This window comes from Eumetopias jubatus, unplaced genomic scaffold (genome assembly GCF_037043125.1).
Source record: "Eumetopias jubatus isolate StellerSeaLion01/CBP00866 unplaced genomic scaffold, mEumJub1_p1.0 scaffold_3, whole genome shotgun sequence".
Lineage (NCBI taxonomy): Eukaryota > Metazoa > Chordata > Mammalia > Carnivora > Otariidae > Eumetopias > Eumetopias jubatus.
Genome location: NW_028274809.1, coordinates 133,792,361 through 133,812,990, shown reverse-complemented (window position 1 = coordinate 133,812,990; position 20,630 = coordinate 133,792,361). Strand labels below are relative to the sequence as shown.

At 44.8% G+C, this 20,630-nt stretch overlaps 1 protein-coding gene across 1 annotated transcript in view; it reads left to right on the top strand.

Moving 5' to 3' along the window:
- Positions 1 to 20,630, top strand: part of FAM124A (family with sequence similarity 124 member A) — a 111,410-nt gene that overhangs the window by 23,645 nt on the left and 67,135 nt on the right. Inside the window, exon 3 of the mRNA XM_028107745.1 lies at positions 3,754 to 4,487. Coding sequence (XP_027963546.1) covers positions 3,754 to 4,487 — 734 coding nt within the window. The remainder of the gene's footprint in view (positions 1 to 3,753; positions 4,488 to 20,630) is intronic.

The following is a 20,630-nucleotide window of genomic DNA, read 5'->3' as shown; positions in this document are numbered from 1 at the left end:
CTGCCTCACTGCTCTGACAATGTCTTTTCCCAAACATTCTTTTGACTCCGTATGTCCTTTTTTCCTCTCACAGAAATCATCTATAATTTTCTCAAGTAAATTTCTTCATCCCCCAAATCCTTCAAAGCCTTTCTACCTCTTTCCATTTGAACTGAGCTTTCATTAATGTTTAGCAAAGTCACATGTCCCCACTGTTGGGAGATCAGGCCACCATGAAAAAGCGAAATATGCATTTTATTTGATTGTGGTACTTTCTCCTATCTTTCCTGGAGTTACTGACTGGTGGAAAATGGCATTGTTTTGCCTTACCACTATTTTTGTTTCAACCGCACCTTCTGCTGATAATGTTCAATGAAACAGGAAGTAGTCAGGTGAGCAGAAGAGCAAACAAAGAGAAGGACCACAAGAGTCCAGGAATTCTGATTGTTTTTTAAACCATCACGATGAATTTTCACTGATTCAGATTTATATGGGAGCACACATGTATTAGATAACCACATAAAAGCAAGAATACAGTCTAAAGGTAACTGATCCATCCTTAAAATTCAGCCCACAAGCTCAGCAGTGCACAGGTCCCACTGCTAACAGGACATCCCTCCTGGAAGTCATTCCGGCATCTCACGCCAACATGGCCAAAGTGGAACTCCTTATCTTTACCCACAAATCTGCCCTGCTTCCTCTATTCCATATCTCTTACTTACGTGTCAGGATCCAACCAGAAACGTCAAGGTACACTCCTCTCCTGCTTTTCCTGCTCCCCACCCCAGGCCTGTGGGCTCCAAGCCAAGTCACCTGTGCTTCCTAATCAGCCTGGGAATCTGTGCCTTTTCTGAACACCCACTGACTCCTCCTATACCTGTAAGTATTGCTGTATAACAACCACCCCCAAACAGTGGCTTAAACAACAGTCATTTCTTGTTTCTCATATATCTTGGGTCAGCTGCTCTAGAGCAGGCACAGCGAGGTGGCTCTTACCATGTTTCTGTGGGTGTCTGAGGTTGGCTAATACAGACTGGGCTCAGCTTGGGCAGCTGTGATCCATGTATATCTCTTCCTGCTTTCTGGCACCAATGGGCTAGCTTCTCATGGACATGTCAGAAGCACAAGAAGGCAGGCCCAAACACACGTCACCACTGTGTCTTTCTGTTGGCCACAGTTAGGCATATGGTCGATGGTGTCCGAAGTCAAAGGGTGGGGAAATGCACTTCACCCAATAGTGGGAGGAACTATAAAGTCCCAGGGCAGAGAGCAAGGAGACAGGGCAAGATAAAGAATGAGGGCCAATAATGCAATCTCCTCTACTGCCAAGTCTGGTGATCTCTTGTCTAGACTGTTTACTCATCTTCTGACTTCTTACTTTGCTCCCCCGACTAGTGCCCCACGTCCCTTTATTAAAACTTTCCACTGCCCCTTATCACTACCAAATTGAGCTGAAGCCCTCTATAACTTGGTGCTAGTCCATTTTTCCTGCTGCATCTGTTGCCATGTTTCAGAATTACTCACCACCCCCTTCCAAATGTGCTTGTTTTTTTGTACAGTTCTGTGCCTTCATAAACCATCTTCCCTCTTCCTGCAGTGATCTCCCCCATGTTTGAGGTTATTATGAGTGAGATGTTTACCCTTCAAGGCCCAGTTCACGTGGTGCCTCCTCCAGAAAACCTCCCCAGAAGCACTCTGGAGGAAACGTTGCTCCTTCCTTTGTCCCGTGGTAGTAAATTGGAATTACATCATGCTCATATTTAACTCATACAAATTCAAGACTACATGCTCAGCCAGAGGGGGCGGGGGTTGAACAATGCCCTACCATTCTAGTCCATGATCATGGAAGTACTAAGACTTGACTTTGCTTTTACCTTGGTCATCCTTATGTTTCAGAAGCCTCTTGTAGGGTGAAAGGCACAGCCTGCTGAGTGGGGGTCTAGTGCTTACTGATGCAAGACTATTCTTTTATAACACAAGCCATTCAGCCAGAGGAACACCTATCTGGCTGCATTGTCTTGCTGCAAGTAGGACCTTCAATGCTATATTGGAAATTCAAGGGACTTTCAGGGGTAATATTGTCTCTGGGTAATTTTTACTTCAGGGTGACTTTAGAATCTCACCCCTGCCTAAAATGCTACTCTACTGTATTTCCTATAGGCACATATCAGATTGAATTTTAATTTTTTGTGACTGTGTTTATGAAGTTATTTGTGGCTTATGGTTCTTCAGAGGGCTACTGCTGTGGGTGTGCAGGTTGTACACTGCACAACTCTAAGGGAGCAGCACTATTCACACTGGAGGCTATGTAAACAGACTCCCATAAGACTCGATGATACCAGCTTCCTTGTCTCTCCAGTGCCTGATACATATTGATTGCTCAACAAATGTGTAAATAAATGAGTAAATAAGAAGGGCAACAACAAACTGAATTAACTATTCCCAAGTGAAATAATTTAACAGAGTTGAGATGAAAATTCAGACAGGTTTTGATCCAACAAAATTGAAACTATGTTATCACAGATGAATATGATGAAATATACCTGCAAGCCCATTTGGCATGTCTTGCAAAGCTAGAAAAAAAATTATCCTGTAAATTGATTGAGGTTATTGTTCCTAAAAGCACATCACACTTCTCAAACATTATTGACTGCATGATTGACTTCTACCTAATACCCTAGTGGACATTGTGAGGCATGTGTGTGATGACAGATCTACATTCTAGCTGAATCTAGCCCCCCAAGTCACAATAGACCTAAAGATTTCTTGATTTCCCTTGGATGAGTCGTAAAGCCTGTAAAGATGCAAATAGAGTCACCTTTTAAAAGAACAAGCCTCTGATCATGTTATCTGAGAAAATATGCTGAATATTTCTGAATTAGAAATACGCCAGTGTGGCCAGCAAACTGTTCACCCTGCAGGATAGTGTTGCCAAGTTAAATGGTCAACTTCACCCTTGGAATTCAGTGCTTCCAGATGTTCTTTCTGCCAGAGACATCGGGAGGGTAAACAAACCATTCAAGATGTGTGGGCTTCTGGGTGGACGTGGCCTGCGAAGAAGCCCAAAGACAGCATTCCACAGACAGCAATGGTCCCACCATGCTCCCCCAGCCCAAACCACAGCCCCAGTAAGTGGCCTCAGCAAGAACACTGTGCCTCCTACCCTGCCTCACCCCCGTGTTCCTCCGTATCGTTCTTTCCAGCGGCTAGATGGTCACAACCAGACCACCCCAGCATCAGTCCACTGTTGGCCGTATGCCTCTCCAGCCAGGGCTTTATCTGTCAGCACAGCACCTGGCATGAGGCATGAAGAAAGGATTCCATAAATGTTTGTGAAGTGAATGAACAAGAAAAACCAATGCAAAAAGCAAATCCGAGGAGTGCAGTGGTAGAGGGACCATTTGGGGGGTAAGGCCCTGCAGTTGCTTTGGGAAATATTAAATGGTATACCCTGAACGCGACAGCATCTTTTCTAATGGCCGTGTTATCCCTTCCAGATCAGTGGAGATTTGACTGGAAGTACACTCAACCCGGTGCAGTACGGGGGGCGGTTCTCCTAGCCCTGCCCACTTTGGGGGCTATTCCTAGCAATACTACTTCTCTCGTGTTTGGGCTGCCGGGGTTTTTGTGGGCAAACTTGGGATCCGAAAATCCTAATGATCGCGGAGTCAGTTCAGTGAGCCCTTAGCTTCTCTTCCTGTCACTGCCTTGCTTGTCATCACAGGATACTTTGAATGACATAGTCATCGTTTGTTTTTCTTCTTGTGCCTCTAGGTGAGCTCTCGGTGGAGGAGGCGCAGGACCCTTTCCTGGTTAGCATCCACATCATTGCAGACCCGGGGGAATCCCAACCCCTGCAGGAGGCCATCGACAAGGTCTTGGCTTGGATCCACCCAGACCTGCAGCTGTTCCGGGTCTCAGAAAGGCGGGCGTCCCGGCGGCGGCGGAAGCCCTGGAAGGTGGCGCAGCCGGCGCTGGCCGTGGTTCTCTTCCTTCAGGAGGAGTATGGCGAGGAGCAGATCCTGCAGCTGCACCGCACGCTGCAGCGGCCGCCCTGGCGCCACCACCACACGGAGCGCGTGCCCGGCAGGTTCCTGCCCTACCTGCCCTGCAGCCAGGACTTCTTCACGCTGGCCCCCGGGACCGCGCTGTGGGCCATTCGGCCCGTGCACTACGGCAAGGAAATCGTGCGCTTCACTATCTACTGTCGCCATGACAACTACGCCGACATCCTCAAGTTCTACGAGCTGATCCTCCGGCGCAGCCCCAGCCAGAGGAAGACGGACTTCTGCATCTTCCCCATTTTCTCCAATCTGGATGTGGACATCCAGTTCTCCCTGAAAAGGCTACCCTGTGACCAGACCCCCGTCCCTACCGACTCCTCGGTGCTGGAGTTCCGGGTCAAGGACATCGGTGAGCTCGTGCCTCTCTTGCCCAACCCCTGCAGCCCCATCAGTGAGGGCCGCTGGCAGACAGAGGACCTCGACGGGAACAAGATCCTCCTGCAGGTACCTGGGGGAAGTCTGTCTTTCTGTCTGTGTCTACCTCCCTGTCTTTTGGGGGGGTGGGGAACAGAGAAACAAGTGGGTTGGCTCTGCCAGAAACCCCAGTTACCCCAGTACCTGGTAAAGAGCAATGAGTTAAGAAAAAGGAGGGATCCGTGGCCCCCTGTCTGGCTCTTAGACAAAGTCAAGGTGTCCGGACGCTGCCTAAACAGAAGAGGCATCAAGGGCTCTTTGCGTTGGTTGTTTTCACTTGGCTGCCTTGGCTGTGTGCCTCAGCAAGCAACTGCCAGGTCCTCTGTGGTGCCTCTTCACCTGCTGTTTGAGCCGCCACTGAATGCTTGTGGTCCTTGGGGATTGCAGATGAGCTTATATCCCAGGGACCTTGCTATTTAAGATTCCTGAATCTACTCCCTCACACTTAGGGAGTTTTTACCAGTGTATTCTTCACTTCCACAAAGAACCTTCAGGAAAACCCAGCTCTTAGAAAACTGTAGAATATATTGAGAGAAGATAGATGTCTCCTTCTTTCCTCTCGTGCCTCCCCACCATCCATCCATCCACCCTTCTGCTAGGCAGTCAGTAGGTTGTTAAAATCCAGTGATCACTTAAGAAATTACTTTCTCATAAATATTCTAAGAAGTAAGCGATGCCTTTGGAGTTTTTGGTTTCAGTAAGCTTGGGAAGAGGTGAATGAGTACATTTTAAGGGAACGGGTGTCGTAAACTGCCCTGTTCCTCTGTGGTTAATCCTTCATTCAGTTCCTGGACCCCTTTTCTCCTCCCATCCTTCCAGTGGTTGCCTAACACTCTTTCAGGATCATTCATTATTAATTAATTATCGAGAATTCAAAATTCAGCACATAGACTTAAGAATGTCCCACGCCTGGCCCGACCTGATAAATGCTGTCTAAACCCAGGCTTTCTGGAATTAGCATGTAAAACAAGTCCAAGCATATAGGACTTCGGTTTTTGGTTTTTTTGTTTTGTTTTGTTTTTTGTTTTTTTTTTTTAAACGTCTGGCTCAGGCATCTCTGTTTTCCCATTTAGCTACCTGGAAGGAGAAGGTTGATAGTGCATTAAGGGCCATTATCTTGAAAGGTGCTGATCGTAGTTACTGAAATCACAAGTAGTTACTCAAATCACTCAAACCACAGCTTCATAGTTTTACTTGATTTTGACATCAAACATCAGAACTGTAATCCACATATCACAAAATGAAGTGAGAACTTGGCACATGTCAAAAAACTGGTTAAAACTACAGCTGGGCCACTTTGCTCAAGTCAGAAAGGTCACCTCTGAGACATTTACTGTTTATAGGACACAGATAATTTTTTGATTTTCCTTTGAACTATACAGATAAGAAACTAAATATCACTTTATTCAGTGAACCGAATGCTAGCTTGCATTTGCTCTATAGTCTTTTTTGAAATGTAAGAACAAAATTCTTCTGTGTTTGAAGACTCACAATGCCGTATGCAAAATATCATGCAGTTAAATAAGTAAAAGTAAATGGAAGGATTTTGTTTATACTAAAAGACCAAAATAAATAAATGTGATTGTTTTGAAGGGACTTCTTCCTTTTTTGGCAGTAATTAGAATACTTTTTCGCTTGATGCCTGTAATAACGTAAGTGAAAGAACAAAGTATAAAAACTTGGCCTGGACCATGCTCAAAGGAACCATTGAAAGAATATTTCGAAGAAGAATCACACATTTAAATGGTTATAAAATCTGTACAGGTGGAGGCTTTTGAAGTTCGAGCATTAAAGTGTGAAAAGAGTAGGAAAAAAGATTTGTATCTTGGGTCTCAAGAATGCAGGTCTTTGTTCAATATAGTAATATGTCGAGGAGGTAAATTAATGTGGACAGAAATGACTAATAGCCCCCTCATAATTCTTGATGATGACCCATTTGTATAGGTTACTGGGACTGAATCACTGCAGAGAGCAACCTTCTGCTCTAGCATGAAATATGCACCTGCTTGGCTCTTTAACTTACTTTTAAGTATAAAAATTTATGTCTCAGTCTTTAGCAAAATTAAGATATTTAAGTCATGGACAGGGACCCCACTGAGAGAATGCCTTTTAACCACATCGTCCTTAGCAGTATATGTTTCCTGAGTTATATTTTCAATTATAATTTTTAATATAAATGTTTTTGTTCAGTTGGGTGGAGTTATACGCTGGAACGCATCTTGGTTGGTAGTTTTTAGTTGCTTGCTTAAAATATAGATAGAATTTTATTTCCTCATCCTGCCCCATGAACATTCCATATTCCAGAGACCTCCTCCTCTGATTTAATTCCTCTGGAAGACAAAAGATGAAAGGTTTTTTCTGGGGGCTACGCAGCCTTTTATAAGAATTTGGAATGTTTTTGACCTAAGATCTGTTAAGATGGAAAGAAAGACTTCCTCCTCCTAAAACTCTTTCTTGGCACTGCCTGATCGGGGGGGAAGCAAGGAAGAGGAGGGTGGGGAGTTGCTAGCATCAGAAGTTGCCCAAGATCCCTCTGGAAAAATGCATCCTAGAAATTTGCATTAATGCTCGATGATGCTAAAGTGCAGCTTTTTGGAGTCATGGTCCATGTTCTGTGAATCTTTCCATATCCTGTAAAGCTAAACTAACATTGTGCCTTGGACCCAACAGGTTCTCTTTATATGTTTCCCTTTACTTTTTTTTTTTAAGATTTTATTTATTTATTTGACAGAGAGAGACAGTGAGAGCAGGAACACAAGCAGGGGGAGTGGGAGAGGGAGAAGCAGGCTTCCCGCTGAGCAGGGAGCCCGATGCGGGGCTCGATCCCAGGACCCTGGGATCATGACCTGAGCCTAAGGCAGATGCTCAACGACTGAGCCACCCAGGCGCCCGATGTTTCCCTTTACTTTTTATTGAAGAATAGTATAAATAATATATGGAAAAGTGCATATATCATAAACACACAGCTCAATGAATTTATACAAATTGAACATTTGTGTAAGCAGCACCCAGCTGAAGAAATGGAACAAAGAAACAGAAGAGAAGGCCTCTCCCCAACTCCTGTTGGGGATGCTCTTCCTGTAAATGATGCCCTTCCCTTAAATGAACATATTAATTATTCTATTTTGCACAAAAGGGGGAAGAAGTACCTAGTCAAATGGGGAATGTGTGTATGTTATCTTTTTTTTGTACTTATAAGTAGAGCTCACATTTTAAAAAGATTTAAGATAGCTGACAAGAAGTTTAATAAAAATAATTAGACAGCAAAGGGACTTGAAGTAGATGGAATATATTGATAGGAAAGTCGGATAAACCAAAAGTGACATCCAAACCACATGCATTTCCCATATGGTGTCTAGAGCTAATTGGTAGCCACTAGCCCCGTGTGGCCATTTAAATTTAAAATTTGAATTAATTAAAATGCAAAATTCAGTTTCTCTGTCTTACTAAATCCATTTCTCTGTCTTAATACAAAAGACATTTTCTCAGTCCTACTAAACCACACGTGGCTAGTGGCTACCATAATGGGTAGCACAGATATAGAAAATTTCCATCATTACAGAAAGTTCTGTTGGACAACATTCTTCCATCAATAGTCCCCATATTTGACTTGAAGTTCTCTAGCAGCAGAAACAAAGTGTACAATCATCAGTGATAGGATTTAGGGTCCATGAGGTAAAAATACACCATGTTTAAGATGCACAAGTACTCGTGGTTCTGAGTCCTGGGAGCAGTGCCCCCCCACTTTCCCGTGTCCACAGTGGAGTCAACAGCCCACCTTCAGCAGTACCTCTAGAATAACTGCACCAAGGCCTCACAAACCTCTTTCTTATATGGTGCCTGCAGAGTGGGCCACGGTGCCTGGCCAAGTGTAGCGCAGCAAAACCACTGCACAGAGGAACGGTGGGCAAAACAAAGTGGTCCCCACCACTCCTGAGGACTTGGCTTAATCCCAGAGGGAGGGATACATCTTCAGATAATCTCCCCAGATTTGTTTTCTCTTAGGCAGGCTTTTGGTACATAGTTAACAGTGAGCTTGGCTTTCTTATTCCCTGCCAAGTGCCTGTAGTACACCTGTACCATGTAGCTGGTCAAGCAGAGTCATAGGTCCTGCACCTCAGCCAATCTGAGTCGTGTGCTGACATCTTAGTGAGCTCCCAGGAACCTGATAAGGGCACAGGCCTCAGTGGAAGGCTACTTGCCTCCTTTGGAGGCCTGCCATGGGAATGCCATGGGCTGGGCCAAAGCTCTCCTTAAGAAATGATTCGGGGTCCCCCCCAAACACACAGACAAAAGCACAGCTGAGGGCCCAAAGCTCAGTCCCACAACGAGAACGCAACTGCAGCTGTAGGCTGGGAGATGTTGAAAGCAGGTGGCTCTGCATCGTCAGAGAAACAAGGTAATTTAACAATGGCGTCTAAGTCTTTGAAAGTCTCTTTTCATAGAGGATGGTCACCAGCTGTTTGTGTCTGCATAAGGCAAAAGAGGAAATTAGTTTAAAACAAAAGGATTTAAGTAAGATTTAAAAGGCAAGAAATCTGACACACAGAATTGTTAAGAGTTGCCAGGCTCAACATCTGGGACTTTCTTCGCTGGAGAGCTTTTAAGGTCTCATCCACGCCAACTAGTTTGTCTTCTTCACAAAGCAAGGGGCTTGACTAGACAGTCCATCTCGGGATACCAGGAACACCAGCGCTGTTGAGGGCGGGGAGACAGATGCTGATGGGGATGCAATCGAGGGACTGAGTGGGCTCCAGAGACTTCATAAAAATGTTCCACTGGGGTAAAATACACATAACAATAAAACTTAACCATCCTAACCATCTTTAAGTGTACAGTTCAGTTAAGTACTTCACACTCTTGTGCAAATATCACCACCACCATCTCCAAACTCCAGCACTCTTTCCATCTTGCAAAACTGAAACTCTACCCATTAAACAACCCCCACTTCCTCCACCCCCATCCCCTGGCAACCAGCACTCTGCTTTCTGTCTCAAATGAATTTGACTACTCTAGGTAGCTCACATAAGTGGAATCATACAGTATTTGTCTTTCCATAACTGTCTTATTTCACTCAGCATAATGTCTTCAAGGTTCATCCATGTGTTAGCACAGGTTAGGATTTCCTTCCTTCCTAGGTCTAATATTCCATTTAAGAATATGCCGCATTTTGTTTATCCACTCATCTGTTGATGGACACTGGAGTTGCATCCCCCTTTGGGCTATTGTGAATAATGCTGCTATGAACATGGGTGTACAAATATCTTTTGGAGTTCCTACTTTTACTTCTTTCGGGCATATACCCAGAAGTGCAATTGCCAGGTCCGATGGTAATTTCGTGTTTGATTTTTTGTAGGGAGGAACTACCATACTGTTTTCCATAGCGACTGTGCCATTTTCTACTTCTGCCAACAATGCACAGGGTGAGACTTATTTTTTAAGAAAGCAGAGAAAGGCTTGCTCTTTGTGAGGTCATAGCAAATCATTCTTCTACTTTATGAGGTTGGAAAGAACAGAGCAAACATTGAAGTGAGGCTTGTTTTGTTATGATTCACCCCATGCACTCCAGAACTAGACTCTACAGCAGAAATTTTGAACCTGCCGTCCTTGGACCCTAAGCACAGTTTGTGTGCATGTGTTTATGTGCATTACTGGAAAAGGTGCATCAGATCTGTCTCTTTCAAGATTAAGACTCTCCAGAGGCTTCTTGCAGCCCTTGCAATTCCTTCCAGATCTTCACCAAGGCCTAAGGCTTTACATCAGCTGGCCACTACTTACCTCTCAAGCTTTATCTCCCACTTCCCTCCCCTCTTGCTCCCTTATGCCTTCCACATTGGCCTACTTTCTGTTCCTCAGATGTAGCAAGCTCACTCCTGCCTCAGGACCTTTGCACCTACTGTTCTGTCCACCTGGAATGATCTCCTCCAAGATCGTCACATGGCAGGTTCCTTCTCATCATTCAGGTTTCAGAGATGCCTTCTCTGTCTGCCCCAATTAAAGTAGCTCCCTTTCTCTGACCCCGGCACTCTCTATTATATTATCTTTTTTTTTTCTTCACTTACTACTATCCAAAATTATTTTGTATATGTATCTGTTTTCTTGTATATTATCTGTCTCTAATAGATTGTCAAATGAATGAATAAATGAATGAATGAATGAATTTGAGGTTAGGGAAGGGGACCTAGAGCCATGAATCTCAAATGGGTGCATAACCACCCTACAGCCTCTTATGTCTGGGTTGTGATCCCATGTTGAAGGAAGAGACTTTGGCCAACATTTACTGGACAGCCCCTCTGTACCAACACTGTCCCTCCCTACTCCCTTCAGCAGCTCACCATCCAGTGGAGGCAGCAGTCATGCAAACCAAAAAATCCAGCAGAATGTTCCAGGTGCTGTGATTTAAATTACTCCTACAGGGCAGTGTGTGGCACAGGCTTTGCAGAGTCAGATGTATTGGGGTTGGACCCTAACTCTCTTAACTTACTAGCTGAGTGACACCAGGCATGTGACATTACATTGCTAAGACTGTTTTCTAATCTGAACAGTTGGGATACTAATTCTTACTTTGCAGAGTTACTCAGACACTTAGAAAGAATGCCTTTGAGGTGCCACTCAGCACCCATGAACCAGTGAACGGTAGCTGTTGTTACACAAAGGGTGGGTTGGTTGATGCTGGCCAGGGGCCAGAGGGTCACGAGAGGCTTCTTAGCAGAACCGATGCCTGAGCTGAGCTGAGCTGAGGGTGGCCATGGGTCCGGGATATCCAGGGGAGCCCCAGGACAGCAACAGGCACAAAGGCCCAGGCAGAGCTGCTGGACCCCGGGGCAGTGGTCAGGGCTCTGGGCTGCCATCAGAGGGCAGGGGGGCACCCGGGGAGAAACCAACCCAAGAAAAGGCAAACTGGGGGTGCCTGGGTGGCTCAGTCGTTAAGCGTCTGCGTTCGGCTCAGGTCATGATCCCGGGGTCCTGGGATCGAGCCCCGCATCGGGCTCCCTGCTCCGCGGGAAGCCTGCTTCTCCCTCTGCCCCTTCACCACACTTGTGCTGTCTCTCTCTCTCACTCTTGCTGTCTCTTAAATAAATAGATAAAATCATTAAAAAAAAAAAAAAAAGGCAAACCATTCTTCGGATGCTCAGGACAAAAACGCCAGAGTCATTTTGAGGTTTTCCTGTGTTTATTCCACTTGCAGAATACATGCAGAATCTGCCCGCTTCTCGCCACTGCCACCTCTGCCACTGGCCACTGGCATTGCCCCAGGAGCCCCTGAGTGGCTCTTTATTTCTGCAGCCCATTCTCCACTGCACAGCTGGAGGACCCTTCAAAGCATAAGTGAGACCTGCACCTCCTTGGCCCAGACCCCCGGGGGCCGCCCGTCCCATCCCACATCCAATATGAGCTGTTTCCCGGGTGGCCGGCAGGCCCGGTGCTGCGCTGTTCTTGCCTCTCCCGCCTCACTCTGCCCAGCCCCCTGCCTCGCTGTCCACCCTTCAGAATACCCTGGGCCTCTCCGTCCCCTCTGCCTAGGCCACCACCGCCCTCCCCCACCCCCACCCCCACCCCAGTGGCCACATGGCTGCTCCCGCAGGCCCCTGGGTCTCCACTCCATGAGCCCTCCTGAGCAAGGCCTGCCCGGCCAGCCTGTCCCCTATGCTCTCAAGCGCAGACTCACCAGCAGCCCTGCTCCCGGCCCTGCTTGCTCTTCCTCCTTTTAACATGCTCTATGTTGACTCAACGTAAGCACCTTGAGGGCAGCGACTCTATTTGATTTGCCCACTGGTGTATCCCTCGTGCCCCGAATAGTGTCTGGCACAGATCCAACACTTGGTGTTCGAATGCGTAACAGAAGGAAAGACGGAAGCGGGGAGAAGGGGGAGACTTGGGGCGGTTTCGGGCCTGCCCGGTGGAGGCAGACTGAGGAGCAGCAGAAGCCTGGGCATGGCTGCTAGGAGGAGACGGAGGACAAGGGGGGATGCAGAGGGACCAGGGCCCAGAGGAGGACATCAGGCCAGGAGGCACAGAGGGGAGCACTCACTGGGCCGTGATATATGCTGGCCGACTCCAGTGGGACTTGAGCCATGGAACATTGGGCAGAGGGCAAAGAGGAAGTGTGGATGGCCTCCCCTGGCCTCTCCCTGCCCCTCACGCCAGGGCCCGCTTCTCTTCCACACAGAGAACAGCGGTCATGCTGACAGGAGCCCCGCTGCCCCTCCATCAGGCCATGGGAGCGGCCTTCTCCCAGGGGAGCCTAGAAGAGGAAGGGAGGGCCCAGCCAGCGTCTCTGCGAAAGCCAAAGACACACACAGCAGTAGTATGGCGCCTCTGCTCCTAGCTCCCAGAAACAGGGGCAGACCATCTCCAGTTGGTCAGCTTTTTGCCTGGGTGTGAGCAGACACAGGGAAGAGTTTAGCCCAGAAGTAATCACGATGTGATCATGAATATTAATTGCTCGCTGAGAAGGTGCTACTGGGGCTAACTACTCCGGTACCTTACTTTACCCTCTAGGCATTTCTACCAAAGGGGACCATACAAACCCGACCCTGCAGATGCCCACCCTGAGATTTAGATCCGGTAACTGCCGCTCCCAGTTATTATTGGGTCAGGGGCCAGCAATGATCCTAGACACATCTCACTCATGAGTGCATGTTGGTTGTGCTGTCCCCTGTCCTTTTCTGGGGGACCCAGTAGGGGCCTAGACATTCCCTCTGCCAGTGCTTCTCAAACTTCAGCAGGCATGAAAATCGCAGATTCCTGGGGCCCACCTACAGAGATCCTGGTCCAGGAGGTGCAGGGTGGGGACTGAGATCCTGCATTTCCAGCCGGCTCCCGGTGCTGCTGCTGGTCACTCTCTCTGCACCTTCACCAGGCACAGTGTATTCTCAGGTGGGACTACCCAGTTGTTGCTTCACGTTTGATTACCACTGCCCGGGGCACATTCACCTTTTAAAGTGTATTATAATTATACTTAAGAGCAGGAATAGAACATCAAGAGCACAAGTTGCAAGTTGATGGTGATCGTGTCCCAGTATACACATGTATTGAAGCATTCATTATGTCGTACAACTGAAATTAATATAACGTCACATGTCAGCTGTGTATCAATTTTTTAAAAAGGAAAAAAGTCAAGTCACAGGTAGTGTCTAGAAGGTGAACAGAGCTTCCTAAAACTGTTTTCTTTTTGTTTTGTATTCATCTGAATGGAATTGCTATTGTACTTTTTGCCACTTTATTTTTTTTATTTTATTATGTTGATATTAATCACCTACATTACATAATTAGTTTCTGATATAGTGTTCCATAATTCATTGTTTGCATATAACACCCAGTGCGCCATTCACTACATGCCCTCTTTAATACCCCTCACCAGGCTAACCCATCCCCCCTTCCCCCTAGAACCCTCAATTTGTTTCTAAAGTCCATAGTCTCTCATGATTTGACTCCCCATCCAATTTCCCCCCTTCATTTTTCCCTTCCTGCTATCTTTTTTTTTTATTTACCATATAATGTATTATTTGTTTCAGAGGTACAGGTCTGTGATTCAACAGTCTTACACAATACACAGCACTCACCATAGCACATACCCTCCCCAATGTCTATCACCCAGCCACCCCATCCCTCTCCACCCCCCACCACTCTAGCAACCCTCAGTTTGTTTCCTGAAATTAAGAATTCCTCATATCAGTGAGGTCATATGATACATGTCTTTCTCCGATTGACTTATTTCGCCCAGCATAATACCCTCCAGTTTCATCCATGTCATTGCAAATGGCAAGATTTCATTCCTTTTGATGGCTGCATAATATTCCATTGCGTGTATATGTGTGTGTGTGTGTGTGTGTGTGTGTGTGTGTGTGTGTGTGTGTACATATATATATATATATATATACACCACTTCTTCTTTATTCATTCATCTGTCAATAGACATCTTGGCTCTTTCCATACTTTTGCTATTGTGGACATTGCTTCTATAAACATCGGGGCACACATACCCCTTTGGATCCCTACATTTATATCGTTGGGGTAAATACCCAGTAGTGCAATTGCTGGATCGTATGGTAGCTCTATCTTCAACTTTTTGAGGAACCTCCATACTGTTTTCCAGAATGGCTGCACCAGCTTGCATTCCCACCAACAGCGTAGGAGGGTTGCCCTTTTTCCTCATCCCCGCCAACATGTCGTTTCCTGACTTGTTAATTTTAGCCATTCTGACTGGTATGAGGTGGTATCTCATTGAGGTTTTGATTTGGATTTCCCTGATGCTGAGCAATGTTGAGCACTTTTTCATGTGTCTCTCGGCCATTGGATGTCTTTTTTGGAAAAATGTCTGTTCATGTCTTCTGCCCATTTCTTGATTAGATCATTTGTCCTTTGGGTGTTGAGTTTAAGAAGTTCTTTATAGATTTTGGATACTAGCCCTTTATCTGATATGTCATTTGCACATATCTTCTCTCATTCTGTCAATTGTCTTTTGGTTTTGTTGACTTGTTTCTTTTGCTGTGCAAAAGCTTTTTATCTTGATGAAGTCCCAATAGTTCATTTTTGCCCTTGCTTCCCTTGCCTTTGGCAATGTTTCTAGGAAGAAGTTGCTGTGGCTGAAGTCAAAGAGGTTGCTGCCTGTGTTCTCCATTAGGATTTTGATGGACTCCTGTCTCACATTGAGGTCTTTCAACCATTTGGAGTCTAATTTTGTGTGTGGTGTAAGGAAATGGTCCAGTTTCATTCTTCTGTGTGTGGCTGTCCAATTTTCCCAACACCATTGGTTGAAGAGACTGTCTTTTTTCCACTGGACATTCTTTCCTGTTTTGTCAAAGATGAGTTGACGATAGAGTTGAGGGTCCATTTCTGGGCTCTCTATTCTGTTCCATTGATCTATGTGTCTGTTTTTGTGCCAGTACCGTACTGTCTTGATGATGACAGCTTTGTAATAGAGCTTGAAGTCCGGAATTGTGATGCCGCCAGCTTTGCTTTTTCTTTTTCAACATTCCTCTGGCTATTCGGGGTCTTTTCTGGTTCCATACAAATTTTAGGATTATTTGTTCCAGTGCTTTGAAAAAAGTTGACGGTATTTTGATAGGGATTGCATTGAATGTGTAGATTGCCCTAGGTAGTATTGACATCTTCACAATATTTGTTCTTCCAATCCATTTCTTTGTGTCGTGTCTTCCTCAATTTCTTTCATGAGTATTTTACGTTTTCTGAGTACAGATTCTTTGCCTCTTTGGTTAGATTTATTCCTAGGTATCTTATGGTTTTGGGTGCAATTGTAAATGGGATCGACGCCTTAATTTCTCTTTCTTCTGTCTTGTCGTTGGTGTATGGCAATGCCACTGATTTCTGTGCATTGATTTTCTATCATGCCACTCCACTGAATTCCTGTATGAGTTCTAGCAGTTTTGGGGTGGAGTCTTTTGGGTTTTTCACATAAAGTATCATATCATCTGCAAAGAGTGAGAGTTTAACTTCTTCTTTGCCGATTTGGATGCCTTTTATTTCTTTTTGTTGTCTGATTGCTGTGGCTAGGACTTCTAAGACTATGTTGAATAGCAGTGGTGATAGTGGACATCCCTGCCAGGTTCCTGACCTCCGGGAGAAAGCTCTCAGTTTTTCCCCATTGAGAATGATACTCGCTGTGGGTTTTTCATAGATGGCTTTTATGATATTGAAGTATGTACCCTCTATCCCTATACTCTGAAGAGTTTTGATCAAGAAAGGATGCTGTACTTTGTCAAATGCTTTTTCTGCATCTATTGAAAGGATCATATGGTTCTTGTTCTTTCTTTTATTAATGTATTGTTTCACATTGATTTGTGGATGTTGAACCAACCTTGCAGCCCAGGGATAAATCCCACTTGGTCATGGTGAATAATCCTTTTAATGTACTGTTGGATCCTACTGGCTAGTATTTTGGTGAGAATTTTTGCATCCATGTTCGTCAAGGATATTGGTCTGTAATTCTCCTTTTTGATGGGGTCTTTTCTGGTTTTGGGATCAAGGTAATGGTGGCCTCATAAAACGAGTTTGGAAGTTTTCCTTCCATTTCTAGTTTTTGGAACTGTTTCAGATGAACAGGCATTAATTCTTTAAATGTTTGGTAGAATTCTGCTGGGAAACCATCTGGCCCTGGGCTCTTGTTTGTTGGGAGATTTTTGATGACTGCTTCAGTTTCCTTAGTGGTTATAGGTCTGTTCAGGTTTTCTATTTCTTCCTGGTTCAGTTTTGGTAGTTGATACGTCTCTAGGAATGCATCCATTTCTTCCAGATTATCTAATTTTCTGGCATAGAGTTTCTCATAATATGTTCTTATAATTGTTTGTATTTCTTTGGTGTTGGTTGTGATCTCTCCTCTTTCATTCATGCTTTTGTTTATTTGGGTCGTTTCTCTTTTCTTTTTGATAAGTCTGGCCAGGGCTTTATCAATCTTGTTAATTCTTTCAAAGAACCAGCTCCTAGTTTCGTTGATCTGTTCTACTGTTCTTTTGGTTTCTAGTTCATTGATTTCTGCTCTGATCTTTATTATTTCTCTTCTCCTGCTGGGTTTAGGCTCGATTTGCTGTTCTTTCTCCAGCTCCTTTAGGTGTAGGGTTAGGTTGTGTATTTGAGACCTTTCTTGTTTCTTGAGAAAGGCTTGTATTGCTGTATACTTTCCTCTTAGGACCGCCTATGCTGCATCCCAAAGATTTTGAACAGTTGTGTTTTCATTTTCATTAGTTTCCATGAATTTTTTTAATTCTTCTTTAATTTCCTGGTTGACCCATTCATTCTTCAGTAGGATGCTCTTTAGCCTCCATGTATTTGAGTTCTTTCCGACTTTCCTCTTGTGATTGAGTTCTAGTTTCAAAGCCCTGTGGTCTGAAAATATGCAGGGAATAATCCCAATCTTTTGGTACCGGTTGACACCTGATTTGTAACCTAGGATGTGATCTAATCTGGAGAATGTTCCATGGGCACTAGAGAAGAATGCGTATTCCGTTGCTTTGGGATGGAATATTCTGAATATATCTGTGAAGTCCCTTTGGTCCAGTGTGTCATAAAGTCTTTATTTCCTGGTTGATCTTTTGCTTAGATGATCTGTCCATTTCAGTCAGGGAGGTGTTAAAGCCCCCACTATTATTGTATTGTTGATGTGTTTCTTTGCTTTTGTTACTAATTGGCTTTTATAAGTGGCTGTTCCCATGTTAGGGGCATAGGTATTTACAATTGTTAGGTCTTCTTGTGGATAGACCCTTTAAGTAGGATATAGTGTCCTTCCTCATCTCTTATTACAGTCTTTGGTTTAAAGTCTAATTTGTCTGATATAAGGATTGCCACCCAGCTTTCTTTTGGTGTCCATTAGCATGGTAAATTTTTTCCACCCCCTCACTTTCAATCCGGGGGTGTCTTTGGGCCTAAATGAGTCTCTTGCAGACAGCATATGGATGGGTCTTGTTTTTTAATCCAATCTGATAGCCTGTGTCTTTTGATTGGGGCATTTAGCCCATTTCCATTTAGGGTAACTATTGAAAGATACAAATTTAGTGCCATTGTATTGCCTGTAAGGTGACTATTACTGTCTGTTGTCTGTGTTCCTTTCTGGTCTGTTACTTTTAGGCTCTCTGCTTAGAGAACCCCTTTCAATATTTCTTGTAGGGCTGGTTTCGTGTTTGCAAATTCCTTTAGTTTTTGTTTGTCCTGGAAGCTTTTTATCTCTTCCTCTATTTTCAATGACAGCCTAGCTGGATACAGTATTCTTGGCTGCATATTTTTCTCAATTTAGTGCTCTGAATATATCATGCCAGTCCTTTCTGGCCTGCCAGGTCTCTGTGGATAGGTCTGTTGCCAGTCTAATGTTTTTACCATTGTAGGTTACAGATGTCTTCTCCTGAGCTGCTTTCAGGATTTTCTCTTTGTCTCTGAGACTCGTAAGTTTTACTGTTAGATGTCGGGGTGTTGATCTATTTTTATCGATTTTTAAGGGGTTTCTCTGTGCTTCCTGGATTTTGATGCCTGTTTCCTTCCCCAAATTAGGGAAGTTCTCTGCTATAATTTGCTCCAATATACCTTCTGCCCCTCTCTCTCTTTCTTCCTTTTCTGGGATCCCAATTATTCTAATATTTTTTCATCTTATGGTACCACTTATCTCTCAGATTCTGCCCTCGTGATCTAGTAGTTGTTTATCTCTCTTTTTGTCAGCTTCTTTATTTTCCATCATTTGGTCTTCTATAGCACTAATACTCTCTTCTGCCTCATTTATCCTAGCAGTTAGAGCCTCCATTTTTGATTGCACCTCATTAATAGCCTTTTTGATTTCAACTTGGTTAGATTTTAGTTTTTATTTCTCCAGGAAGGGTTTCTCTAATATCTTCCATGCTTTTTTCAAGCCCAGCTAGTATCTTTAAAATCATGATTCTGAACTCTAGTTCCAACATCTTACTAATGTCCATATTGATTAGGTCCCTGGCAGTCAGTACTGTCTCTTGTGCTTTTTCTTGAGGTGATTTTTTCCGTCTTGTCATTTTGTCCAGCGGGCAATAGAGGAACGAGAGAACAAAATGCTAATAGAGTAACAACGACCCCAGAATAATATACACTAAACAAATCAGAGGAGACCTGAAACCGGGGGAAAGAAAGGGAAAGAAAGAAAAAAGAAAAAAAGATCAAAACAAAACAAAGAAACAAAAACAGAACATGATCAAATGTGATCAGGCTGGTGCATAGATCAGTGCCACACACTAGATTTTGGGCATATTTTGGTCTGTTAGAAGAAAGTGCCTCCCAAAATTTTAAAGAGAGAACAATATATATATATATTTTATATATATATAATATATATAATATATATATATACACACACACACACCCCAAAAATATGGGTAACTACTATGAAGGGGTAGAATATCACTCTAAAAACGAAAAGTAAAAGAGATTTTTAAAAAAGGGATTGATAAGATGGTTGAAAAAGGGAAAAAGAAAAATTCAAAAAAAAAGTTAAGAAAAATTAACTTTGAAAGATTAAAGAATCATGGGAAAAAAGCCATGAATTCTATGTGCTGTATTCCCCTCGCGCTAGAGTTCTGCCATCCTCATTGATCGGTAAACTTGGTCTTGGTGGGCTGTTCTTGCTGATCTTCTGGAGGAGGGGCCTGTTGCCATGGTTCCCAAATGTCCTTGCCAGAGGCAGAATTGCCCCGCCCTTGCCGGGTCCGGGCTAAGGGATCTGCTCAGGTTTGCTCTCGGGAGCTTTGTTCCCTGGGAGCTTTCCGTACAGCTTTGGAGGACGAGAGTGAAAATGGCGGCCTCCCATTCTCCACCCTGGAGGAGCCAAGTACTCGGGGCCCCACTCCTCAGTGCGGCCCCAGTGAAAAGCAGTCAGTCACTCCGTCTCTCTGGTCTCCGGCCGCACTCCTTGCTCACCCGGCCTGTGACCAAGTGTTTCTATCTCTGGCACCTGACCCCGTGTGGAGTCTCCAGAGGAAGGGGAGTCTCCCCGGATCTGCCTCTTGTTGGGTCCCTGCTGGAAGAGCAGTGGCCCAACTGTGCCATGGATCATGGTTTATGGCAACCCCGAGCTGAGAGCCCACTCCTCAGCTTCGTCCTCGCAGCTGGCTTCCCTGCTCCGATAGCTGGGAGCTCTGCCGCACTCAGGCACCCCCGGTCTTTCTGTGCCCCTGAGGGTCCTGAGACCACACTGTCCCAGTGAGCGTTCCACCCCCCACGTAGCCACTGGAGCGACATCCCTCAACGGAGTGGACTTCTAAAAGTTCCGATTTTGTGCTCCGCTGCTCTCTCACTTGCCAGAAGCGGCCAATGGAGGTCCCCTCCCCTGCCATCTATCCTCCCGAATATTTCCTCAGATTCTCTTCTCCACATGTCCTACCTTCCAGAAAGTGATCACTTTTCTGTTCAGAGAGTTGCTGCTATTATTTTCTTCGATTTGCTGTTGAGTTTGTCGGTGTTCAGAATGGTTTGATCCCTATCTAGCTGAATTCCTGGGACCAGACGAAATTTAGGTCTCCTACTCCTCTGCCATCTTGCTCCTCCCTTTTTTATTTTTATTTTTTTAAAAGATTTTATTCATTTATTTGACAGAGAGAACAAGTAGGCAGAGAGGCAGCCAGAGGGAGAAGGAGAAGCAGGCTCCCCACTGAGCAGGGAGCCCAATGCGGGACTTGATCCCAGGACCCTGGGATCATGACCTGA